The 25,645-nt window shown below is 49.6% G+C and overlaps 2 protein-coding genes across 2 annotated transcripts in view; both read left to right on the top strand.

Moving 5' to 3' along the window:
* LOC103822739 (disintegrin and metalloproteinase domain-containing protein 9) overlaps nt 1-15,756 on the top strand; it is a 26,612-nt gene extending 10,856 nt beyond the window's left edge. The window contains exons 5-22 of the mRNA XM_009097748.4: nt 117-193; nt 907-1,102; nt 1,842-1,907; nt 2,299-2,370; nt 3,313-3,482; nt 4,821-4,902; nt 5,648-5,781; nt 5,989-6,160; nt 6,283-6,375; nt 7,117-7,312; nt 8,229-8,334; nt 8,766-8,955; nt 9,597-9,677; nt 10,148-10,253; nt 11,245-11,383; nt 11,872-11,974; nt 12,537-12,664; nt 13,746-15,756. Coding sequence (XP_009095996.2) covers nt 117-193; nt 907-1,102; nt 1,842-1,907; nt 2,299-2,370; nt 3,313-3,482; nt 4,821-4,902; nt 5,648-5,781; nt 5,989-6,160; nt 6,283-6,375; nt 7,117-7,312; nt 8,229-8,334; nt 8,766-8,955; nt 9,597-9,677; nt 10,148-10,253; nt 11,245-11,383; nt 11,872-11,974; nt 12,537-12,664; nt 13,746-13,860 — 2,226 coding nt within the window. The 3' untranslated portion in view covers nt 13,861-15,756. The remainder of the gene's footprint in view (nt 1-116; nt 194-906; nt 1,103-1,841; nt 1,908-2,298; nt 2,371-3,312; nt 3,483-4,820; nt 4,903-5,647; nt 5,782-5,988; nt 6,161-6,282; nt 6,376-7,116; nt 7,313-8,228; nt 8,335-8,765; nt 8,956-9,596; nt 9,678-10,147; nt 10,254-11,244; nt 11,384-11,871; nt 11,975-12,536; nt 12,665-13,745) is intronic.
* On the top strand, nt 15,457-25,645 carry LOC103822738 (disintegrin and metalloproteinase domain-containing protein 2-like). Its single transcript, XM_050982756.1, has 17 exons — nt 15,457-15,534; nt 16,328-16,389; nt 16,527-16,605; nt 16,732-16,808; nt 16,918-17,110; nt 17,291-17,356; nt 17,611-17,682; nt 18,303-18,469; nt 19,823-20,009; nt 20,836-20,925; nt 21,452-21,650; nt 22,093-22,201; nt 22,993-23,176; nt 23,479-23,559; nt 23,639-23,756; nt 24,059-24,212; nt 24,423-25,645. Exons 1-17 carry the CDS (start codon nt 15,457-15,459, stop codon nt 24,931-24,933), a joined length of 2,427 nt encoding a protein of 808 aa, XP_050838713.1. The 3' UTR covers nt 24,934-25,645.

Below are 25,645 nucleotides of genomic sequence, written 5' to 3'. Positions count from 1 at the left end.
TGCAAGTTGTGTTGTTGAGTTGTGATCACTGCTGGTCAGTGGCAGCTCAGAGGTTGCCCTGGCTGTGCAGGGATGCCTGAAACATGTGTGTAATGCCACCCTTGTTTTCCTGCCAGGATCACTGCCACTATCAGGGCTTCATGGAGGGGACCCTGGATTCCCTGGTGGCTGTCAGCACCTGCTCAGGGCTCAGGTAGCACAACTCCTCCTTTGTGTCCCTGCTGTCACATGGTGGCTGCTGAAGCCAAACCCCAGATCTGCTGCTTTTCACTGTGCCTCAGCCAGCCAGGGAGTCACTGGCTGCACTGGGCTGCCTTGGTGCTGGTGTCCTTTTATTCAAGGAGTTCACAGATATTTGAAGGACAATTAAATAAGTTATTAATGCAGATTGCTACCAGAATGCAGTAAATTAGTTTTGATGCATATTTGGCTTATTTTTGAACTTGCACAGATAGTTATGACAGCTGTACCTATTGCAGAAGTGGAATGTTGAACACTAGTCTCCAAATTTCACAAAATTGGCCCTAAACCTTTTGCACCTCAAGTTTGATGGAATTGTTTTCTACTTTGGCCTAATTGCTATTTATTGTGGGCCATTGATTTTTTTGCAGGGCCATGTCAGGCACCAGAGTGGCAATAGTGTATTTGAACTAAAGCATTTCTGCTTAAGACCTGGGATGTAATTCCTGGGTATTGCAGAGCCTTACAGAGGTGTTTAATGTCCTGCATTTGTAAAGCCCTGCTCAGTGAAAGGCCTTTGGAAATGTAGAATTGTGAAGTGAGGGGAAGTGTGCTTCGTCACAAGAGCTGAGGTATAGGCAGGCTTTGGTTATCCAGTAAAATAAAATTCTGGGTAACTGTCCTCTGTACTCAGTGCCAGATTTCTTACACACTGCCTTATTTTAGGGGTTTGGTGACAGTAGGGAATGTCACTTATGGGATTGAGCCCATGGATCCCTCCTCTGGCTCTAAACACATTCTCTATCGACTGGACAATGTAAAGAAAGAGCCCACAGAGTGTGGAGTAACCACTGAAGGCCAGGAAGGGGAACATGAACATGCAGAGGGAGAGCTCCATCCCAGTATGACCCAGCTGCTGCGGGTAAGTCCTCCCCAGTCCCACACAAGGGGTTTTGTGAGTTCATTTAAGAGTGTGGAAGCAGCTTATCAGATTTCCTGGGACTTAGTGCATACCTAAAGGTTTATGATTTGGGGGGTTTGCACTAAGGGACAACTCAGTTTCTTCCCCAAAGCAGCCACAGTCTCCTCCTGCTTCTGCACTTGGCAGGGAGGGTGGAGCAGCTGATTAGAATATTTATGGGCTTTTTTGGGGGACTTCTAAGGGCAGGAGCATGACCCTCATGGAGAGGCTTGTTAACAAAGTACTGCATCAGGAGCCAGGAGAATATTGTCATGTTTATTCCCCCCTCCTCACCATCACAGCAGTTTGGTGTGAAGTCCCCCTTGTCCTTCAAGGACTGTCTGTACAGGAACAAGATGGAAGAAATGTTGTGTTTCACATCAAAGTCATTGGTATTTGCTGGTAGAATCTTTCTGCCCCTTTAGCAAAGTGTGTGGTGAGTTTCCAAAGCAATCTGTGCAGAGGTGCCTTGCTTTTGAAACAAGGGGAGTCTTTGTGCAGCTGAGTTTTAGTGTAAAACACAGAGACTCTCATTGCATTGGATTCCACTGCTTGGGTTTGGCACCGTGTGCTTTGGGTGTGTCTCAAACCACTGGTGGTATAAAGTGAAATATGACAATGTCATGAGGGTTTTTTTTTTTTTGTTTACACTTGAATTAATAAATCTGAAGTTGTCTAAAACATTTTCTTTTCCCCCCAGAGAAAGAGGGCAGTCCTGCACCAGACAAGATATGTGGAGCTGTTCATAGTTGTGGATAAAGAAAAGGTGTGGCTTTCCTTTTTCTTTCTCCTCAGGAGAGGGCCTGGAAAGCCCTCAGATTTCATTACTCCCAAATGGATTGTTGAAAAACACTTGACAATTTACCCAAGTTGTGCAAATATGCTACCCTGGAAGTGGATAAATACGTGCAATGCAATCTTCTCAGAAGAGAAGTCAGCCATCAGACAGGGACAGGTTCTGTAATGTAAGGAAAGCACTGGGTAAAAACTGCCTTTGCTGTTGTCTTTGGGATACTGAGCTGCTGAGCAGTACCAGTGAAGATGTTGCTGAATTGGTTTGCATCTTCTTGGAGATTTGGAGCCAGGCAAAACTGTTCTGTTCCTTTTTCTGACTGTTGTCTCTTCTCTTCATGAAGCTAAGTTTCTTTGTCTTGCAGTTTGAAGATTTTGGGAAGAGTGAAACAGAAGTAAGAGAGCATATGGTGCAGCTGGCAAACTTCCTTGACAGTGTGAGTAGGAGGGGTGCTGTGTGCTGCAGCCCTGCTGCCTTTTGGAAATGTCTACCCTGGGGTCTGTTCTGCTACCACTTTGGGGAATGCATCCCCATGGAAGCTTTTCCATCTCTAAATTCATCTGCACTTATCCACCTTGAGAATTTGTTTAGGAAATTCTTCCAACCTGTGCTACATCCAGGGAGTGACAGGACAGATTGTTGCAATTATTGCAATTCTTGTGTCTGTGTAAAGGTTAGAGAAAAAGCATGTCTGCAACTCCACTATTTCACATGATATTTGTCAGAATTGAGACTTTTTATTTCTGTTTGGTGTTGTCTTGCAATGGAGCCAGTGTGGCATTTAAGCATTGATCCTGTAGCTAATGAAGGTCTGAATCACAGGGAAAATGCATTTGGTGGTTCCAGGTGTGTACTAGCTGTGGAAAAAAACTCAAACCCACACAGAAAAGATGGATGCTTGCAATGAGATCTATAACACCAGTGTCACTGTTATATCTTCTGAAAGATCTCTTTGCCCAGGATTTTCTCCTGGAAAGCTGAGAAGCCTCAGAGAAAAAGTAAAACAATATTATCTCATTTACTTCTCCTGTGTTTTGCTGGTTTGGAATGTGGTTGGAGATTGTTTATCCAACAAGTGATTGTTTGATTGGTTTAATGTGAATTGTTTTAATGGCCAGTCCTGGTCAAGCTGTGTTGAGGCTCTGGAAAGAGTCACAAGTCTTCATTATTATCTTTTGAGCCTTCTGTCTGTATCCTTTCTGCATTCTTTAGTATAGCATTCTTTAATATAAATCATAAAATAATAAATTAGCCTTCTAAAACATGGAGTCAGATTCATCATTCCTCCTGCCAGGGGGCACCCCACAGCTACAAGACACCAGGCCACTTGTTTTTGTCTGAAGCTATAAATGACTGTTTCTCCTGTTTTTCTCCCCAGATGTACGTTATGCTGAACATCCGCATCGTGCTGGTTGGGCTGGAGATCTGGAAGCACGAGAACATCATCAGCACTGATGGGGGGGCTGGGGATGTGCTGGCCAATTTTGTGCAGTGGAGAGAGAAGAACCTTGTCCTGAGGAGGAGGCACGACAGTGCCCAGTTTGTCCTGTGAGTGCCAGCTCCTTCCCTCTGCTCCCAGTGACAGGAACGGGGGATTTGTGTTCCCAAACAGGCTGTGGGGCTGCTGGGGGATAAAACCAGCACTGGGAGAGAAGAGGAACCATGGGAAGGATTCCACTGATTGGGGAATGGAAAAAGAGATTTGCTTTTAGAAATAAACTTTAGGTTTGCTGAGAAATGAAATTGGACATTGAGAGATGGAAGAAACAATGAGGAAGAAAAACCCCTAAATTCCATAAGAATTAAAAATTAAAAGGGAGGGTTATGCATCAGAGGGGAATCTTTGGGATCAGGTGTTCTGGGAAGTCTGAACCTCTCAAGTGCCTCAGAAATGGGGAAAGAGAGAAGGGAAATGTGGCTGGAAATTGGGATAAAAAGGGAGGCTGCATCCTCCAAACCTTGGAGAGACCCCAGGGGATGCCCCATGGCCTCTGCCTGGGTTGGAATAAAGCCAAAGGGCTCCTCTGTCTCCTGTTTGGGCACAAACCTCTGCTGTTTGGGGGTTCATTTTCCTAACACCAGGAAGTTCATTCTGTCCCTGCCTGCTCAGCCCAGCTGTGTAGCAGGCACAGGGCCTGCAATGCCTCCATGGCATTCAGCTGCCTAAGATAGGAAATGCCAAGTCATGATGAGTGAACCTATGAAGCCTCTGTTCTGCCTTCAGACCCTTGCTTATCTCTCTGTAAGTCTATAAGTCACTTTCCCCTCACCATTGGACAGTTTCCAAAACTCCTGTACCTTATAAAAACCCCTACTTTTGCCCAGCTCTGCAGAAGAGCTGTCCCTGAGAGCCTTCCCAGAAATTACCAATAAAGACATCTCTGTGGACCCTCACACAGCCTTCTCCTCTCTCTCCCAGCTCTGCCAAAAGCACTTAGCAAGCTAAAGAGTTGAAATCACTAATGAGCTGCTAATCACTAAGAGCTGAACTGCTTGCTAAGTCTGGAGCCTGCCTGAGGGGCCAGGACAGGTCGTGCTTAATTGGACTTCTCTGTCTTGGGCACCAACGAGGAGACCCCAAAAACACCAGAATCACCTCACAGCTGTACTGCCTGTGCTCCTTATATGCAGAGGGATGATGTGAAAGAAGCTGACTTTCTCTCTAAACACTTGTTTTAGATGAAGAGAGCAAAGGAATCTTGAGCAGACAGCAAAAGCTTAACTGGTGCCATTTGTGCTTGCTGTCAGCAGCAGTGCTCCCCTTGTCAGCCTGGGAAAGCTGGAGCAGCAGGATTTGTGCCCCACAGGCAGGAGTGGTGTGCTGCTGTGGACTCTGTGTGTCTGTGCAGACAGATGATGGCCTTTCCTTTCTCTTCATGACTGCAGGAAGAAGGGTTTTGGTGGCACAGCTGGAATGGCCTATGTGGGAACAGTGTGCTCCAAGAGCCATGCAGGAGGCATTAACGTGGTGAGATTTCTTCAGTGATCTCTGAATGTGATTGAGGTCGGAGTTTACACCTGAAAGTCTCCCTGGAAGCACAGTGACTTTCATAACAAAGCTGAAGTGGCTTAGTGGGGCTCTTATGTTTGTCCCCAACAATTTCTGACACTTCCAGGGTATCTGGGTCACAACTTCTCTGTAGTCTTCTGCTCAGCTTCTCCTCTGCTCAGTGTGCAGTGCTCATGCAAAAGGATTTCTCTGTGTTGTTTTAAGCATCTCTGCCTTGAAAGTTTGTGGGAGCTATGGGTGTTGTCAAATCTGTGCTGTCTGACTGCAGCTGTGACCTCCCTGAGCAGTGCTGGTCCACTGCATGTTTTATATGGAACTGCAGAGCCTTAAAGAACCAAGCTGCTGGTCTCAGATAACTCACAATCCCAGAAATCTGCCTCCTTTGTTTGGACCAGTGACAGAAGTGCTGGAATTTGCACATTTCAGGAGAATTGGGCTGGCGTGGAGAGTTCTAGTTTTTGTGTTAATGCTGCAGCTGCTGTGGAAAGTGGAGGTTGTTGGGTAGTGTCCCAGAGAGGTTTCTCTGAGGGCTCTTACTGCTGAGCAAATTCCATGTACTTGGTTGGGAATCTGGCACTGTTGGTCTGAGAGTCCTGATAATGTCGAGCCAGAATGGCAAAAGGGTCTCGTTGGCACAGAAGCAAACATTGACTTTGTCAGGATAAGCTCTGTGCTGACTGCCTTCTGTGTCACTCCTATGCAGTTTGGAAGGATCAGTATCCAGATGTTTGCCTCCATCATGGCTCACGAGCTCGGCCACAACCTGGGGATGAACCACGATGATGAACGAGTCTGTCACTGTGGGGCAAGCAGCTGCATCATGAGCTCTGGAGCATCGTAAGTAACTGACCAAGGGAAGGCAAACAAAGCTCAAAGTGCCCCATCCCTGTGCTTTGTTTTTCTGGATTACTTTCACCTTCAAATTCCCCTTGCAAAGAGTCCTGTTGTGCTTGTAATGAGGGATGCAAATGTCCCCCTGTTCTGCAAACACTGGGGGTGCTGGCTTGGCTTAGTGTAAAACTCAGCTCATTTTCTCCATTGCAGGGGATCCAGGAACTTCAGCAGCTGCAGTGCAGAAGACTTTGAGAAGCTGACACTCAACAAAGGTGGGAGCTGCCTGCTCAATGTCCCAAAGCCTGATGAGACCTACAGTGTCCCTTACTGTGGGAACAAGCTGGTGGATGCTGGGGAGGAGTGTGACTGTGGCTCACCAAAGGTTTGTGGCTGTGTGTATAACTTATCCCAGAGGTGCCAGGGCAGCCTTCTGTCCCCGCTCAGAGGGGACTGTTTGTGACAGAGGGGGAGATTTTGTGACACTCACAGCCCTTGTGTCCTCAGGAATGTGAGAGAGATCCGTGCTGCGAGCCAGGAACTTGCAGGCTCCGATCTGGTGCTGCATGTGCTTATGGTGACTGCTGCAAGAACTGCCAGGTAGGAGACTGGGCTGGTGGTGGGAAGGTGAGAAAAGGAGAGCATTGGCTTGGTCAGTGCATCTGTGAGAGGGAGTTGTCCTGTGTTATAGATGGATAATGAGGTGATTGGCTCTCACAATTAAAAGATAACTATTGTGTGAATATCAATAAAAGCTTTGGTGATGCACAGTTATGTTATTGTAGTTTAGATGTCCTCTGTTCTCCCCACAGTTCCCCTTCCCCTCTGTGTTGTTGCCATCACAGCCTGGGCTGTCCAGGACAGGTACAAAGAGGCTGCACAGGTGTCCCTTACCTGGGGCAGGTGGGAATGGCAAAGCTCAGGGGGTGCTCAGGGGGTGGGCATGGCAACACCTGAGCTCCAATCCAGTGACAGAGCAGTCTGCACTGATAAATGGCAGAGAAGAGCTGAGTGACAGACTTTGGGAAGGGCCAGGGCTGGCTGATGCAGCCCCAGGGGTATAAAAGCCTGAGCATCCCTCTTGAGGATGAACCAGCCCCGTGGTGTGCACGAGGGGCAGCTCCCAGCCCTGCAGCTCTTTCCTCATGTAGCCCTTTGCTGTATTTTTGTCAAGGTTTAATAAACCTTTTTAAATTTTCAAATGAGCAGTTGTTTCTCACACCTGCCCCACAAGGAGACACAGATCAGAGTTCAGATCAGTCTCTGCTTTGGGGTGCAGCCCCACTCTCTGCTGTGAGGTTCCTCTTTTCTGACACAGTTTTCCCTCCCCTTTCTGCTCAGCTCCTCCCTGGAGGCACAGAGTGTCGTGCCAGTACCAACGAGTGTGACCTCCCAGAGTACTGCAATGGCACCTCCCAGTTCTGCCAGCCAGACTTCACTGTGCAGAACGGGCACCCCTGCCACAACCAGGAGGCTTACTGCTACAACGGCGTGTGCCAGTACTACGATGCTCAGTGCCAGGACATCTTTGGCTTCCGTAAGGAAGGGTTACAGTCTTTCTAAGAGATGTAACTAAAGAATGCATCAAGTATGGGTCTCCTCCAGCCAGGTCTCACAAGCTCTTGGAGGTCTATTTCTCACCCAAGATAGCTCAGCTACCTCAGAAGGCATCAAATCAGCAGGATGGCTTCTGTGGCAGTGTTGGAAACAAAAAGGTTTTGATAAAAGGCAGAGAAAAACCGAGCCAGGTGCGAGGTCCTACTGCCCCTGGTAAAACACCTCAGAAAAGCAATCAGTTTCTTTGTTCTCTCCTTTTTCTGGTAAATTGCCCAGCAAAACTTTTTGGCTCTTATCTAATTAGCTATCCTTAAGTTTGAAGTGAAGTCCCCTAAGTCTTATGAGATGCCTTTTCACCTCATTGAAGAGAAAAACTTCTAGGCTTATTTCCTTTTTAAAAAACCAGAAGACAGTTTTGTCACTCCATCAACAGGGGGCACATTCCTATAAATACACTAAGTTTATTTAAAATCCATTTATTTGCTTGTCACTAACAGAGACCAGCTGGCTTTGGCAGAGTATTTGGAGCAGTGGTAGTAATGGCTTAGCATCATGGTCATGCATTCTTCCTGTGTTACACTTAAGTTTTGAGCTTGGGATCCAAGTCATAATTTTGTTGCACTTATCATTTCTGGTACAGTGGGGTTTCTGCTCTATAGGTCTGTAAAGAAATATCAAATCCTAGAATTGACTCACATTGAGTAACTGTTTTTCTCTGTTTTTAAACTTGGAACCTTGTAATTCTGACATGGTGACCTCTTTAGTGTTTTGACCAAGTTCCTAAGCTTGCTGCTGCATTGGTGTAGCAGAGTAGTTGCCCTGGGTACAGGAGATCTGTGGGAGATGTTTCTGTGCCTGGGTAACGTGGCTCCTCTCTCTGGGGTTGTTGTTTGCAGAAGCCAAAGCAGCCCTCAACATTTGCTTTGCTGAAGTGAATTCCAAGGGGGACAGATTTGGCAACTGTGGTTTCCATGGCCATGACTACAAGAAATGTTCCAGCATGTGAGTTGAGCCCAGTGCATTGGGAAGCTCTGAAATGCATGGTTGGGAGTCTGTGTTTGGGTGCTGTGCTGCCAGTTTGGGATGTTGTAGGGGGTGCACACTGGAGGGATGCAGGGCTGTGCTGAGGACAGCATGTTCCACATCTCCTGACAAGGATTGTGCATTCCCTAAATGTTCACATATGGGAAGATGAGAAGCAAATCATCGTGTTTTCCTTAACGTAGAGATTCCAACAGCTTACAGAAAGAAGGGATAAACTACTCTTGCAGCACTGGAATGAAGCCCAGTTCAGTTTTATTTGTCAAGTTGCCTCAATTTTGTTTTCAAGTAGCATCTTCCAGTAGAAAGGAAAGATGGTATCAAGCACATGGTAGTCTGGTTCTCAGAATAAATTCAAGTGTCACTACAGTGTTCCTGTGTTGCTGTTGTAGGAATGCCATGTGTGGGAAGCTGCAGTGTGAAAATGTGAAAGCCATGCCTGTGTTTGGAATCAAGCCTGCTGTTATCCAAACTCCCATCAGAGGCACCAGCACCACGTGCTGGGGGGTGGATTTCCAGCTGGGCTCTGATGTCCCAGACCCAGGAATGGTGAATGAAGGCACCAAGTGTGGTAATGGAAAGGTAATAAAATTTTGGTTTAAATGATATCTCAATGTAATAATTTAGGGTATTCATGGGAATACCCTAATTATTTCAGCTGCACTGTTTCATAAATAGTTATGACCATTATTTTTGGATGCCTGTAGTTAATGTGAAACTAAATGAGTCCACTGCTTCTCCCCACTGCCCAGTACTGCACTGCATGTGCATCAAACCTTTAATGAGCCTTTCATTTGTAGGTGAAGTGAAAGAAATTGAGTTCATTGAGAGCCAGAAACTTTGCTCTGTCAATGAGCAGGAAGAGCCAGGCCCACACCAATGCCTCGAAGACAACTTTCAATTAAAATCCAACTAAACTAAAGAGTGCAGAAGCTTAGCCCTAGCAGAGGAATGTGCATTCCACATGTCCTTACTGGGCACAATTTAATTGCTGTTCCTTTACATTCAGACTCGAGACAAAAGGCTCCAGTGCCAGCTCAGCCCCATGCTGAGAGGCCTTTTGTGGAACAGAGTTTCTGCAGAGTTTGGAATTATCAGTGAGAGTGTGTGAGGCTTTGTGGCAGCAAGCACAGCGTGGCTGTGGGCTAGGGGCAGGGATCTGGGCAGGCAAGGGGGCACTGAAATGCCATCATCCCTCATCTGTGTGCATCTCTGCTCCCCAGATCTGCAGGCACTTCCAGTGTGTCAGTGCCTCTGTCCTGAACTACGACTGTGACGTGGAGAAGCAGTGCCACGGGCATGGGGTAAGCAGGGAAGAGAGGCAGCAGTTTTCAAATGGTGATCAGTAACTTTATTTTTCTGTTTTGTCAAACTGTAAAACTCTCTAAAATGCCTCTAGGCAAGAGAACCTGTAGCAGTGTCAAAAAAAATCTTAGACACAACTCTCTGCCAGGCAAGAATTCCCAATTCCAGTATTGCTAATGAAATTTGACTCTGCATCTCACAAAGAAAAAAAACAAACAAGTAAAAGCCATGGTGTGTAAGCTGTTGGGATAGCTAATCCTTGGAAGCTCTTCCTGAAGAGTGCTGTGTGTGCTCAGTCATGTGAAATCTTGGGATGCCTGGCCAAGGACTGTTTGGAATTGGCTGTGGAGTAACTGGGTGAAAGTCTCCAGGCTGAGCAGTACGAAGCACAGAACAGGTCGTGGCTGCTGCAAGCAGATTGAAATGCACAGAAATGGAGGTGACTGAGTGTTTGTGCTTTGGAATGCAGGTGTGCAACAACAACAGGAACTGCCACTGTGAAGCAGGCTGGGCCCCCCCTTTCTGTGACTCCAAAGGCTACGGGGGCAGCGTGGACAGTGGCCCTCCATACAATGGCAAGTGGCTGTGAGAGCTGGGCTGGGGCTGGGTGCTCCAGGGCAGCCCCACGTGTTGGTGAACTTTGGTGCATGGCTCTGCATGCACCAGACACCTCTGGGTTTCACTGGCAAAGAATTCTGGCAGAGGTTTTGTGCTCAAGGTGTTGCACTTCTGTGCTGGGATGCTGGGGTAGAGATCTGTAAGGATCTGAGCTGGTTTAGTTCAGGTGATTTCTGCCACCTCAGAACAAAGATCCTCTTGGACTTCTCTGTATCCAGGCTTGGAAGGGAAGCTCCAGTGAAAGGAAGCATGATTCCTGCACTAGAGAAAGCAAACTGACAGAGCTGGAAGCTTGCTTTGCTCACTGAGGGTTTGAAGGTGAAATAGGAAGCCAGAGCCAAGCTGTAATCTGGAGAAAACTTGCTGTGTCCATGTGGAGTATATAAAGATGGGATTGGTGTAACTTCTGTGGGCTGCAAGAATGATCTTGAAGACTGTTTTTCATAAGCTGGTGTGGGTTTGGGAAGGCTAGGGACTCTGATGCAGTAACAGGCTGGAGAAGTACACTGGAGCTCAGGCAGATCCCTCAAATCATCAGACAGAAAAAGGGAAAGGTTGTTTTAGTACAGCCTGCAGGGGAGAAATTGCTGCATATAAAAATGTCAAAATTAAGAACCCAAGTTCTTTGTCTAAGCAAACAGTGGCTGGAGAAGAGGTAGATTTAACACCAGACCAAAAGGCAGAAGCTCTGTTTTCCTCTCTCATAAAATCTTTAGTAATGAAACATTACAGTCATGAAAAATGAGGATTGATCTCCTAATTTAATGTGCTACTGCAGCCCAGGGTGTCAGCTCTAAAAGATAAACAGAAAGGATCTATTTGGGCATCTATCTTATTGGATTCTTTGGGGTTTTTTCTATGAAAAATGGAAAAGAAGTTACAGAATCATTCCTACCTCATAATCTCTGCTGTAAGGTTTATTTCTTCTGCATGGTTTTGTGCCCTCAGACAAAGACACCTCTCTGCGCAATGGGCTGCTGGTGTTCTTCTTCCTGGTGCTCCCCCTGCTCGTGGCTGCTGCTCTGGCCTTTGCCAAGAGGGACAGGCTGAAGAGGAGCTGCAGGAGGCTGATGTCCCGCTGCCACTTGTGAGTGCCTCCTCCTTTCTGCCTCTCCTCTGCCCTGGAACAGGGCAAAATCCATGGATGTTTGTTTACACCAGCCATGCCAAAGTGTGGAGGTATATCCCAGTCCCAGGATGTCAGGGGAAGGCCCCTGTATCCAATGGCACATGCAATTTGCCTCTGGCAATGACAGAAAAGATAAATCCAGCCCAAATCAAGAGAGCAGAGAGTTTTCTCTTTGCTGTTATGTTTGTTCTTGTGCATTGGTGATAGGGGTTTATGTTTTTGGGTCCCATCTTTTTATAGAGGGGCAAAGGGAAGCTGCCAGAGTCTTGAACAGAAAAAGGGTTGTTGTTGTTTATTAGATTTGTGGTAAATATTATCTTTCTCACACTTGATATGTTCTAAGATAGTATAAATCCAGCTCAGGTTCACAGTACCTGGGTTCACAGCCTGCACAGTGCTTGTGTCTGGGTCATGTGCTCACACAGCCCATATCCATTGGATTTCAGGTCCCTTCAGTCACCTCCTCCTCGACCAGACACTGAGCCCAGGGACTACCAGCAGAGAGGCTTCTCCCGTGGCCTGCCTTATCCTCCGAGAGCTGTGCCCATGGTAGGAATCAGCTACCTTCCCTTACTCTATTTGTTACTCTCAAGTAAAGAGATGAAGGCAGTTGCTCCAACTTTTGCCCTAATAAAAGCCTTAAGGTTACTTCTTCACTTCTGAAAATTATGTTTCTCCTCAATAAAAAGCAGAGAGAATATTTGTTTCCTAAGGGTTTTGTGGGGGGCTCCTCAGTTTCCCAGTTTAAGTGTTGTCCCAGGCTGTGCTGGGTCTACCTGCTCTGCTGCTCCCTTTTCCTCACGGCAGATACCCAGCCCACTCTCATTGTCAGAGCAGTTGTCCTCTGAAAGCCACAGCCAGCCAGAGCGCACTCCCGGAGCAAACCAAGTGCTGTTGTGATCAGCATTGCTGTGTTTTTCAAAATCCAGCAGTTTCCAGACTGCAGATTCTTCTTCCTGCTGAGTCTCTCAGAGGAGAGAGCACCTCTGACATTGCCAGGCTGCTTTGCAAGCGTTCTTGAGCATCACTTATTTAGCAACGCAAATATTTTGATTCCCTGACGTAAATATTTTGATTCCCTATGTGCAATTCCTTTGTGTTTTCTTTGTAGGATATGCATCCCAACTCCTTTCCTGTCCCAGCTTACCCAGTTAACCAGCACCCCCAGCAGGCTTTCCACCAGCCCTACTACTCCCCACCGCAGTACCCGGTGCAGCAGCCGCCAAGGGTGCCCAGCAGGTCAGTGCAGTTGCTGCAAGTCCCCCTGGCTGGGGCACTGATGGCATTTCTTGTCCTGGCCGTCACTCCTGGGAGCCCTGGGGTGTTCTATCATGTGTTGTGTGTGAGTGGGGCTGACTTTTCACTGGGAGAAGTTTCTCCTTCACTTCACCCTGGGAAGGCAGCGTATTCATCGTGGCTGTCACGGCTGTGTGGTGATGAACGAGGCTCAGAGCGCTGCTGTGAGGGCAGATTAGCCCAGCAGGTGGATGAAAGGCCTGTTAAAATAGTCAGTTTAAAAGCAACTTACTCACAAATCTGTCATTGTGCTGATTTGTGAATGCTATGGCCAAGTGCAAAACCATTTCTCTTAACTTTCAGTACAAAGTTTTCCTGTATGTTTCATCTCACTTTTGAATTGTGCTTGTGAGATGCAGTGCTGTGCTGTGCCACACACAGACCCAGCAAGTGCCAGTGGCTGAGTGGGAGCATCCTAATGTAGCTCATGTTGGGGGGGGGGGGGCTCTTGGGCTGGGGGGTGTTCAGAGAATGTTGGAGAAAAGGTTGAGTGTCACCACGTTTCTCTTCACAGAGAAAAGCAAGGCACAATTCTTCCCAAGAATATTTTTATCTCATTTGCTGTGCCTGTGTTTGTGCCAAAGCAGAATGCAATATGGAGAGTGTTTACCCAAAGTGATGGAGTTTTGGTTCCTTGGCCTACCAGGGCCAAGTGTGTCTGTGTGTGTGTGTGTGTCAGGACTGTGGGCTGACAGTCATGAGATGCTGTGCAGTTGAGTGCTTGGCAGATTCAGTTTAGATGTAATGTAATATAGTGTAATACAGTACAGAATAATATAATAGAGTAATTAATTAGCCTTCTGATAAGATGGAGTTAGATGCATCATTCTCTCCCCTTGTCAGGGGTTCCCTGTGAATACTAAAGGTGAGTTTTAACAGATGGGGGTTCCCAGAGGATTTCAGGCCAATCTGAGTGTGGCATGTTTGGACTGAGTCTCGGTGTGCTGGCCGGGCTGGGGCAGTGGCGGGGCAGGGTGGGGTGTGAGGGCTGTGCCACTGACTGCTCCTCCTGTGTCCCCTGCAGGCCCCCACCCCCACAGCAGAAGGTTGTACCTCAGGGAGCGCCGCCAGCCCAGCAGAAATGTTTACCTCAGGGACAGTACTTCCCTTCTCGACCGGCACCTTTGCCTCCCAAGTAGCTTTGCCGTGGCTGAAATTGCAGTTCCCCTTCTGGCATCCCGTGGCAGCCTCCCTCTGCAGCCTGGGACAGGGCAAACGAGAGATCCCAAGCAGGAATGTAGAACTTTACACTCAATAAATACCTCGACCAAAGCTCCAGGGACTGAAACAGCCAGCCCGTCCCTCGCTCTGTCCAAGCTTTGCCACTGCAGCCAGGCTGGCAGCAGGAGTGCAGCAGCCTGCAGGGAAATAGTCCTGAAATCCAGCACGTGGGTTTGGGTTTCCCCATTTCTGCCACGAGCCCTGGTAAGGAAATTGTCTGATTTGGTGTTGTCTCTCTGACTGTGCAGTGAGGAATTGGAGTAACCCGTTTGCAAAGCAAGGAGATCTGTCAGTTAATTTAGTTACTCTGCATGGACTGGAAAGTGTTTCCCATGTACACCTTAATGGCATAAATGGAATGAGGTCTCAGAGGACTTTTCAGGAAGAGAGATATATTTTAAACATGTTTATGCATGTATATATGTTTATAGATGCATAATAATGCACTTAAATTCTTAACTCCATGCTGACTGACACTAAGCTGTGCTATAGGAGCACTGAGTTTAATGCTTTTTTAATTAGAGAGTGGCTAAACGAGACTCCTGTACTAATTCCCACTAATCATGGATGGGCAGTGAAGATAAAGGTACGAGAAGACACGGCCATATTCTGGTTTTAAAAAATGGGCTGCTGCTAGGTTTTAATTCAGGTCTAAAGACAGCAGCAGTCCCTGCAGAACACTGGGAAGTGGGAAGTGTCTCTGCCTGGACCACCAGAGCTTCTCTGAGCACTTTAAAAGGGAGCCTGGTGGCTGATGCACCCCGTGTTTTAACAGGCAAGCCCTTGCAGTGTCAGTCAGGATGTTTCTGGGCTACTGTGTGTCAGACCAGGCTGCCCTCTGCTCCTGCACCATGGGCCAGACTGGATTTTGGAACTCCTCCTGAGCAGAGGTGCTCAGCATCCACTGTGCTAGGAGAGGGAGCTGTAGATCCTGATCCTGTGGTGCTGTGGGTAGAAGCTGGATGTCGTGGTCACAAATGGAAATCTATTGCACAACTTGCTAAAAGTGAGGTTCTGTTGCACAAACTTGCTAAAAGTGAGATAAGTGCTGAAGAGCCTGCTGGGCTGTTTTGCTCTGTGCTTGCCACAAGCACAGCTCAATCTGTAAAATCCCCCAATATTGCCAAAAAATAATCTTTTTCTCTGTATATACATACATAAATATATATATAGTGTGTGCAGTAATAAAATACTTGAACTCCTGTGGTTTCCCATAAACTTAGATTAAGATTTATAACACCATTAAAATCTGTAAACTGTCACCTAGAATTTCACCAACTGTACTGGTGGGGGTCTCCTTTTTGTTCCAAGATAATCAATTACTTCCTAATTGTGTTGCTGTGTCCTGCTCTGCCTGAGCGGGCTGTCTGTTTGTCTGTCACAGTGAGCTCTGCAGCTGGATGCAGCCCATCTCCAGCCCTGGTCAGAGGGTGGGGAAAGAGGAGGGGATCCAGGGAATGAAGTCATCCAGAGAGATGTACTTAACTGTGTGTGTGAACTAAACTATGCTGAACATGGTGCCTTCACTAGACAAAGAGTTCTTGTACTCCGGCGTGCCCGTTGGAATAGCCACAGGTGCAGGGACGTGTGGTGTGAGGAGCAATCCCAGGGACAGGAAATGGCTCCAGTTTTTGGTGGTGAATGCTGAAGATGACTACTGACTTTCTTTTGTAAAGTGTAGGGATACCTGTCCCGGGCAGCTGGGAGCCGTGTCCCCCTCTGCAGCCGGCCCCGCGCTGCTCTCTGGCCCAAGGGCTGTTCCCAACCCCTTTGTACAGCCCCAACAAGCAATAAAGAAGCCAGTTTTGTACAAATCTCTGCCTCAGCCTCTGCTTTAAGGGGTGGAGGGGCTGTTACTGGTGGGGCTGTTAGCTGTGGGGCAGTTACTGGTGGGTTGTGGGGCCGTTACTGGGGAGCAGTTACCGGCTGGCCATGGGGCCACTCTGTGCAATGCCACCGCTGCTGCTCCTGCTGCTCCTGGAGCTGCTGCAGCAGGCTGGGCAGGGCCCCCCCGAGCCCCCTGCCCGCCAGCACTGGGCTCAGCCATGGGGGTCTCTGTCCCCTGTGGGTGGGCAGGTTTGGTCCCAGATCACAATCCCGCAGCAGCTGGGGGCCAGCACAAAAGGAGTGGAGGGGCTGAAGCAGGCACGGTGCTGGGGGGGCTCGGGGAGGCTGGGGGAAGGGAGGGTGCAGCTGAAGAGGAGGGCTGGGGGAGTACAGATGTGGTGGCAGCTGGAACAATGGCACCACAGCAGAGCTGCCAGCACTGTGATGGCTGCACCCACGCTGTGCTCCCCCTCTGCTGTTCACAGCAGGCCTTGGATTGTGCTATTCCCAACTGCCTGTTCCCATTTTTCCCCTTCTCTGCTTTTCTGTGTGCACAAGGAGGCAGTGTCCTACACCTTGAAGATTGAGGGGAGGCCTTACACCATCCACCTGCAGCAGCAGTGAGTTGGCCCTGGCACTGCCCTGGCTGACAGTGGCTGCCCTGCTCCCTGGTGGCTGCAGGACCTGCAAGAAGCTTGAGAAGCTCTGGGTGATGAATGCTGCTGTAAGTACCTCACTTTGTGCCTCTTTTTTGCAGTGCCTTTTTATCTGATGATTTCCACACTTATGTGTCCAGTGAGCAGGGATCTTTGCACTCTGATTCTGCCCACACTGAGGTAACCTGGCCTTGCTTTGGCTTTGTTTGTCTCTGCCCAAGGCAGCTGCTCCAGCTGTCTGGATGGTGGGTAAGGGGATGTCCTGCCCAGCCATGGAAGGGCTCCCTGTCCTCTGTCATGTCACAGGGAGGCTGCCACTACTGGGGCTACATCGATGGCTTCCCCAGCTCAGCAGTGACCCTCAACACCTGCTCGGGGCTCAGGTAAAACATCAGCCCTGCCCCTGTGCTGCCCTCCCTGGCAGCCTGGCCTGCAGAACAAACAGCTGTGCCAGTGCCCAGGAGCAAGTGGGCAGTGCTGGCGCCCTGGCAGGGGTTTGCTGCAGTTTGAGAACGTGAGCTACGGGATCCAGCCCCTGGACTACTCCCCTGCCTTCCAGCACGTCCTGTACAGAGTGGGTGAGGAGCAGATGGCAGCAGCCCCCCCTGCCCACAGCCCCCCCAAGGCAGGGCAGGGTGGGCTGGCAGCCATGGACATGCTGGACGAGGCCCCCAGGGATGACAAGGTGAGTGGTGCCTGTTCTCACAGTGCTGCTGCTGTCCCTGTCCTGTGAGGAGGGACCTGATTGAGCTGGAAGCTTTGGCCAGACACTTGGACACAAGCTTTGAAGAAGCACAGCCAGCAGCAGCAGTGAGGCAACCAGAGAATGCAGGATCTGTACTTTGAAGCCCATTTTCTCTTTTAGCCCCTCTCGGCCGCTTTACAATCTCCCAAATTCCTCACAGTATACGTGCTTTTGGACAAGGCTTTGGTAAGTCCATGCCAGCCACTTCTTCCTTTTCTTTGCCTGACTTCTGTGAGCATGGAAATGGTAACATTTCCCAGCTTTTATGTGGATTTGTTTTCTGTTTTGAAAAGTTACATGTGCTGTGGATTTTGTAGGAAATAAGGAATGTGAATTTGTAGCTCATGTCTCCATGGCTCGGTGTTGGGAATCATTTCAGTTCCAACACTGACATGCTTCACCCTGGTAAGCACCTTGTCTGCCCTTGTGTTGTTTTTCAGTACACCTATATGGGATCAGACCCGAATGCTGCAACACAGAACATAATCCAGGCCTTCAATTTAATCAACAATGTGAGTTCTTAAGTCTGGTTTGTACTGCAGTGAGATGGGGGAGGAGGGGGATGTTGATGTTAGCAGTGGCCACCTCTTTTCTAGCTGCTTTTAGGTTTAGGAGGATGTTATGTAAAAAATTCCATGTCTCCTGAGAAGGTTTTTCCTCTGGACATGTCAGTCTGCCACAAAGGAACACCTTTCCAGGTGTGATGGCCATGTCACATGCAGATGTACAGATAAACAGGCAGTTTGCCTCAGGGCAGCCAAACCCTGCATTTTGAGGACTCCTGGGTTGCTTCCCTCTCTGGGCAGCAGATCCCTGATCTCACTGATCCAATTACCAGCTTACTCTCAGGTGCTTGTAACCAACTTCCAATCCTGTTCTTTACTTCACTGGTGATCTTATGCTTCACTTGTGTCATGAGAAGTTATTCCCAAAACCCCTAACACATGAAGTTATTGGACTTTGGCTCAGGCCTCTTGCTGTGTCTCTTTATTCTTTAGGTGTGTTCATTTTTTTTGGCTGCAGATGTCATTGAGGCACTGACAGCAGCAATTTACTTTTCCCCTGTGTTTACTGTGTGACTCTGCATGAAGGGAAGGTGTGAGAGCAGATGTTTCCTCTCTTATACTTTCAGATGTTTAAACCCCTTAATGTCACCATTGTGCTGTCCTCCCTGGAGCTGTGGGCAGAGGGGGATAAAATATCAACAGCAGGGGACACAGAGGACCTTCTACAGCGATTTTTACAGTGGAAACAGTTGTCTCTGGAGCCACAGGCACACAACATTGCTTCTCTCTTAGGGTAAGATAAAGGTTCATTAGTGTTAAAGGTTATGTGGTAGCAATCAGTCAAACCAATGTAAGTTGAAACTTTGACAACAAATGCTTTTTTAAAAAAATCCATATTTCCTAAATCCTTAATATTCTTAAAGTATTTCTTCCAAGCCATTCCTCCTAGCGATGCAGCAGCTGCAATGCTGCTGTCCATCCCTTGCCACCCCCCCAGTCTCTGCCAGCACCAGGCACCAGACCCTGCCCCAGCTCCCCTGGGGACAGCAAACAGTCAGGGCCACCAAGGGGACTTGGGCTGTACAGAGCCAGCATCCCCCACTGACCACAGCCAGAGGGGGTCCCTGGAACCAGCAGTGACCCCACCTCTGTTCCAGGTACAGGCACCAAGGAGCTCTCATGGGTGCAGCAGCTCCAGGAAAGGCATGTCAGAGAGATGCTGCTGCCACGGTGGCCCTGGTATGGTCCCCCCTGTCCTCTGCCTGTCCCTCAGCAGCCCACATGGCTGTGAACTCAGCCTGGGCAGCAGGAGCAGGGGTGCATGGAGCACGTGGGAGGATCTGTGTGCAGAGCAGGGATCTCTGCAAGGAATGCTCAGCTCTGGCAGCTCCCCTCTCTCCTCCCTCCAGTTCCACGGGAACGTGACCCTGGAGTCCTTCTCTGTGCTCCTGGCACAGGTGCTGGGCCACAGCCTGGGCATGAACCCTGACAGCCCCCGAGGCTGCAGCTGCCCCGGGCGAGTCTGCACCATGAGCCCTGAGGCCCTGTGAGTCTGCCCGAGGGGCTGGGGCATGCCAGGGGAGGGACAGGGGAGGCTGCACGGTGTCCCCTTGTCAGAAGTGTCCTCCACCACTGTCATTCCACTGCAAGAATGGAATCACTCAGGCTGGAAAAGGCCTCCAGGTCCATGGAGTCCAACCTTTGACCAATCACCACCTTGTCAACTGGACCAGAGCGCTGAGTGCTGTGTCAGTCATTTCTTGAACACCTCCAGGGGTGGGGACTCCACCACCTCCCTGGGCAGCAATTCCAGTGCCTGAATACCAGTTATTTCAGTTATTTCAATACCATTGTTTCAGTGAAGAAATACCTGCCTTTATTCCTCTAAGAAGAAAAAAAGAATTCATTAAATAGCAATTTAGTGCTTAATTTGACAAAAGAGACCTTTGCTCCCTAAAATGAAGGTACTTCAGGATGTTTTTCAATCTCTGTTAATGATGAGCTGTAGATCAGGTGATTTAATAGACCCCAGGGGCTGTTGTACCCTGTGCCAGTGTCTGGGCCAGCCCTTGACTTGCACAGAGCTTCGGAGAGAGAGAGGGGCGGTGAATGTGTAACTTATAACCTGATCATTGCTTTATTTTAGACATTTCAGCGGGTCAAAAGCCTTCAGTAACTGCAGCATCAGGGACTTTGAGAGCTTCCTGAAGCAGGGCAGAGGCGAGTGCCTTTTCAGCAGCCCCCGGCTGAGCCGCCTGCCCCGGCAGAGCAGCGCCGTCTGCGGCAACCGCGTGGTGGAGCCGGGCGAGCAGTGCGACTGCGGCACAGCCCAGGTGGGCACAGAGAGCCCAGGTGGGCACAGAGAGCCCAGGTGGGCACAGCCCTGCCTTGTGCTCCCAGTGCCTGTGGAGTCACCAGCCCTTGGGATCAGGAGCCCCAGTGCAGTGGGGTATTGCCAGCTGGGGGCTGTGTACAAATCACCAGTGGGACAGGACTGCTGGGAACGTGCCTTGAGCTGTTTGATTGTCCAGCATCACTCTCATTCCATGGTTATGGCAATGGGAAGGTGCCAGCAGCTCACATCCCAGGCAGCAGCCAAAGAACTCAATGTTACAACTCACTTTAAAAGGTTTTTGACCAATCACACCAAGCAGAAGCACACTGACAGTATTTATATCTGTATAGTATATATTCTATATTGACAGTGGTTCCATCCAACCACTGTGAGCACAGGTACCTTTGGTTAAAACAATTTTTGCTTATTTCAAATCCAACATCTGCTTGTGAGCCTCAAACACAATGCACAGAGCTCCAGTATTAAGCTTAGAACTCCCTAATATCTCTCTAGATGAACTTTTCTGCAGCTTAGGGGAGATAGTCTAGATAAGCCTTAATACACAGACCATTGTTCTATTTGTCCTTACTTTTCTACTTCTTACATAATTTTTCTGCTAACTTATTTTATGGCTCCTGCTTAGCTCTAATCCCAGTTCTGCTGTCTCTGAGGCCTTTTGCAGCTTTCCCAAAACCCTCTGATTTTATGGATTCCCACATGGGGAGCAGCCCAGGGCATATCACCCAAGTAATATGGGGAGAGGAGGAGGAGAAGCTTGGGGGTACAAAAAAATAAAATAACGTGGGTTTGCCATGTGTCCACAGGAATGCCAGAAGGACAGATGTTGCACTCCAACATGTACACTGAGGCCAAGAGCAAGATGTGCCTCTGGATTATGTTGTAGAAATTGCCAGGTAAGGCACATTTTTATAATTATGACAAAATAAAGATTTATTTTTGGCCAAATGGTATGTTCCCATGCTGGGGGAGGGAGCCAAACTTCCTGATGTGCAGTGGGAAAGGTTCCTGAGGTTGGAACTTTCCGGCTCAGCTCTTGGGAACCCCTGGGGGGAATATTACCTGGAGATTGTCCCAGGCAGTGTCACACATGTGTCACACCTGAGGGGACAGGGACACACTCCTCAGGGGGAGGCACCCTGAGGCAATGGGCAGAGGGGGCTGTGTGGGCTCAGGCTGGTGGGTGAAGGGGGCTGCAGAGCTCCTCCTGCCCAGACTGGCAGACATGGGGGGGCTGCAGAGCTCCTCCTGCCCAGGCTGGCAGACATGGGGGGGCTGCAGAGCTCCTCCTGCCCAGGCTGGCAGACATGGGGGGGCTGCAGAGCTCCTCCTGCCCAGGCTGGCAGACATGGGGGGGCTGCAGAGCTCCTCCTGCTCAGGCTGGCGGGTGAGGGAGGCTGCAGAGCTCCTCCTGCTCCCCAGTTCAAGTGGAGGAACACGCTGTGCCGCCCGATCGCCGATGCCCAGTGTGACCTGCCCGAGTTCTGCAGCGGCTCCTCCGCCTCCTGCCCACCCGACCTGTACGTGCAGGATGGGCAGGAGTGCGGCCGTGGCACCGGCTACTGCTACCAGGGACGCTGCCAGTCCCCAGACCTGCAGTGCAAGAGGCTCTATGGGCAAGGTAACAGGCTGTGCTGGTGGCACTGGCACTGCTCAGGGGCAGGGGTGGCCACAGCATCAAGTACCTGTGCTCTTCAATGCACTGAGTTTCCTGAAAACGGTCAATAATTCACTTTGTTAGAGGAAAGTCTCCTGCAATATACATTCTAGGAGACACATATTTATCTTATCCATGAATAAGATAATAATATCCATATCTTATGCATATGGAATGCATATTGCTGGGGTTTGGTCAGATGAATAATCCTCTAGAATCAACATTTCTGGAGACGAATATTCAGGCTAGGATTTTGGTGCTGTATCGCTGTAATCTCATCAGAGGGAATTTCCTGGAACCCTCCTTTGATATGGCAGGATTTTCATTCAGTGAGATTACTGTAGCCTCAGCATGAATTTCCACATATCATCTACTCCAGAAACAAACATTCTTGCTGAACCTGCAGACTCAAAGAACGCTCCCACGATGTGTTACGAGGAGATCAACGGGCAGCGGGACAGGTTTGGGCACTGCGGCTTCCAGTCTAGACACAAGTACCGGCGCTGTGTTTGGAGGTATGCTGGCCAGGGGGCACTGCCTCTGCCAAAATCCATGTTTCCCTGGGGTTGGACACTCCAGAGAAGTGGCAACACTCCAGTTTATGGTGAGGTTTGTGAAGCAATTATACCTCTGTGTGTTCTCCTCAGTACGATGTCTCTCCTTGTGTCACAGATCCTCCCTTGGACATCCCAGTCCTGCTGATGTTTTCTCAGCAGACTGTGCTGTTTAATGTCCCAGTGCTCATCAGGCAGTATCTGTGTGTCATATTTTCTAAAAAATCCCTTCGCCAGGATTTCTTCTCCTGGGAAGATGAGAAGCTCCAGAGAAAAAACAATATTATCTCATTTGCTTCTCCCTGTTTTGCTGCTTTGGAATGTGGCTGGAGATTGTTTACCAACAGGTGCATGTTTGATTGGTTCCATGTGAATTTTTTTTATTTAATGACCAATCACCAGCAGCTGAGGAGTCAGTCACGAGTTTTTCATTATCATTTTTGTTAAGCCTTCTGTCTGTATCCTTTCTGTATTCTTTAGTATAGTTTTAGTATAGCATTCTTTAATGCTATACTAAATAAATCATAAATTAATATCATACAATAATAAATTAATTAACAAATTGATAAATTATTAAAATAATAAACTAATACTATCATAACATAATAAATTAGCCTTCTAAGAACATGGAGTCAGATTCACTCATCTCTCACCTCGTCCTGGGGACCCCTGCAAATACCACAAATGGTGCCCTGAAGAACAGACCCACATGTCTGTGTTTGATACACATCCTGTGCAAATTGGCTTTCCAGGGATCTCAGGTGTGGGAAGTTAATCTGCACGTACCCATCCCACAAGCCCTTCTTAGCACCTGCCACTGCCGTGATGTATGCCCGGGTGAGACATCATATCTGTGTGACTCTGAACTACCTGAACGTGTCCATATGGCTGGATCCCCTTCTGGTTGCTCCAGGGACAAAGTGTGGCTCTGGAAGGGTAAGGAAATAGTCTGTAATCATGTGGAATGACAAATAGAAACTGTAAATATTAACAAGATCATGGAAACACTTGTTCCTTGATATTTAAAAACACTAAAAACTTGCAAACATTGCATTTAAGGTTCGGTGGGGTGTGAGCACTAAAATGACCTGGCCTCAGGGCAGAACTGTGGCTTGTCTTTTTCTTTTTCTTTTCTTTTCAAATAGTGTGTTTTCATTTCCCTTTGGGCCATAGCCTGATGTGCTGAGCGCTGTGTGGGTGAGGCAGTGCTGGGCTGGAGCTGCCATGGTTTTTCCCAGGTGTGTATGAACAACACATGCCACCCACTCTCGGTGCTGCGACAGACCTGTGACAGCAAAACAAAGTGCCACGACCACGGCGTGAGTCCCAGGGGTGCTGGGCAGGGGGGGCAGGCTGTACGAGTCCCCTGCACACCTGTACCCCTCCCTGGCCCTGCAGGTGTGCAACAACCTGGGCAACTGCCACTGCAACTTCGGCTGGCAGCCCCCCGACTGCCAGTGGAGGGGGTCACGCCGGGGGGGCATCAGGGGCAGCGGCCTGCAGCTGGCAGAGGGAGGTGAGTGGGGCAGCATGGGGAGGGCTGGGAGGGGCTGTGCCCGGCTGGGCTGGACAGGCTGGGCTGACAGTGCCTGTGCCCAGCTGGTAGTGCCTGTGCAGGGCTAGCAGTGCCTGTGCCTGTGCAGCGCTGGCAGTGCCAGAGCCGTGCAGGGCTGGCAGTGCCTGTGCCCGGCTGGGCTAGCAGTGCCTGTGCCTGGCTGGCAGTGCCTATGCAGGGCTGGAAGTGCCTGTGCCCAGCAGGGCTGGAAGTGCCTTGCAGGGCTGGCAGTGCCCGTGCCCATCCTGGCTGTCTCCCTCCAGGCCTGCAGCGAGTACTGGAGGATGGTGAGATGGCCTGGCTGGTGCTGGGCTCCAGCCTCGTCCTGCTGTTCCTCACGGCGGCCCTGGGGTTCGGCCTGTGGCGGCAGCAGGTGCCCGGCCAGCGCCATGGGGAGCAGGCGCCGGGCACCGAGGGGTGAGTGGGGTCCCACGGCTGCGGGGGCCTGGGGGAGGCAGGGTGTGAGAGGGGTGAGGGCATCCCTGCAGAGGGGAGGGGATAAGGTGAGTCCCATGGGGGCATAAGGACACTGCCTAGGGCTGAGGTGACCCTTGGACAAGGTGACCTCAGGCTGAGGCACCCCCTGAGACAAGTCAGGGCCAAGGCCCCACTGCAGATCCCCCACAGCAGCAGCCGGGACATGGGCAGGGAGCTGGAGCCAGACCTGGAGCGAAATCTGGAGCCAGGCCTGGAGGTAAAACGAGAACCAGACCTGGAGCTACATCAGGAGCCAGATGTGAAGATAAGTGGGGAGCCAGGCCTGGAGCTACATCAGGAGCCAGACCTGAAGGTAAAACGGGAGCTAGGCCTGGAGCTACATCGGGAGCCAGGCCTGGTGGTAAAACGGGAGCCAGGCCTGGTGGTAAAATGGGAGCCAGGCCTGGAGGTAAAACAGGAGCCAGGCCTGGAGATAAATCTGGAGCCAGACCTGGAGTTAAAATGGGAGCCAGACCTGGAGCTGAATCTGGAGCCAGACCTGGAGATGAATCTGGAGCCAGACCTGGAGCTACATCAGGAGCCAGACCCAGAGCTGGCCCCGGAGCTGCAGACAGACGTACAGCTTGATCCAGAGCTGGAGCTGAAGACAGACATGGACCCACCAGCAGAGCCAGCACTGGGGCAGCACCACGAGCACTAATTAAAGGTGTTGGACAAAGCTGCTGTCATGGCCAGTGCCCCGTGGTTTTATGCTTCCATAGTTTGTTTTTTGTCAGAGTTAACCCTGCTCTTAGGGCCTAGGGGCCACAGCTGCTGAGATTGTCCTCTTTTCTCTGTGGGCACACAGTGGTCGTTGGGATTTACCCATCTGTGAGGGCTGTGAAGCTGCCTGATGCTGGGGGCTGTTCAGCAGGGCTGACTCTGGTGCTGTGGCTGCCTCTGAAGATGGAGGAATCCGGGCGTGTCCGGCCTTTCTTCTTCTTGGCCTCCATGTTCTGCTGTGATGGTGGCACTTTTAGATTGGTTTAAGGTAGAAACTCACTAACATAGGTGATAGGTATTGGGAAGTTATGGTAAATAAAGTACAGGTAGTTTTTAGTATAAAAAGTTAACACCACCTCAAGGTTTGCCTCAACCTGACCTGCCACACAGACCACAGCAGGTCAGAGAAAGAATGACAGAGATAAGAAATAATAAAGAACCTTGAGAACGAGAACAGAGGAATCCTGACTCCTTCTTCGACTGCTGGGCTGGGAAAAGGAGACTTGTACATATCTCAGAGTCCCTGTGACCAGCAGAGATTCTGAGAACCTCCCACCCCATGGGAGCCTGGCAGCCCTTTGCGGCATTCCTGGGAGGAGTCAGCTTCCCCAGAGACAGGTGGCCCAAGGCTTTCCCATCCATGGGAACAG

Source organism: Serinus canaria, chromosome 22 (assembly GCF_022539315.1).
Source record: "Serinus canaria isolate serCan28SL12 chromosome 22, serCan2020, whole genome shotgun sequence".
Taxonomy (NCBI): domain Eukaryota; kingdom Metazoa; phylum Chordata; class Aves; order Passeriformes; family Fringillidae; genus Serinus; species Serinus canaria.
The sequence above is the reverse complement of the archived record's forward strand: the minus strand, read 5'-3'. Positions and strand labels throughout refer to the sequence as shown.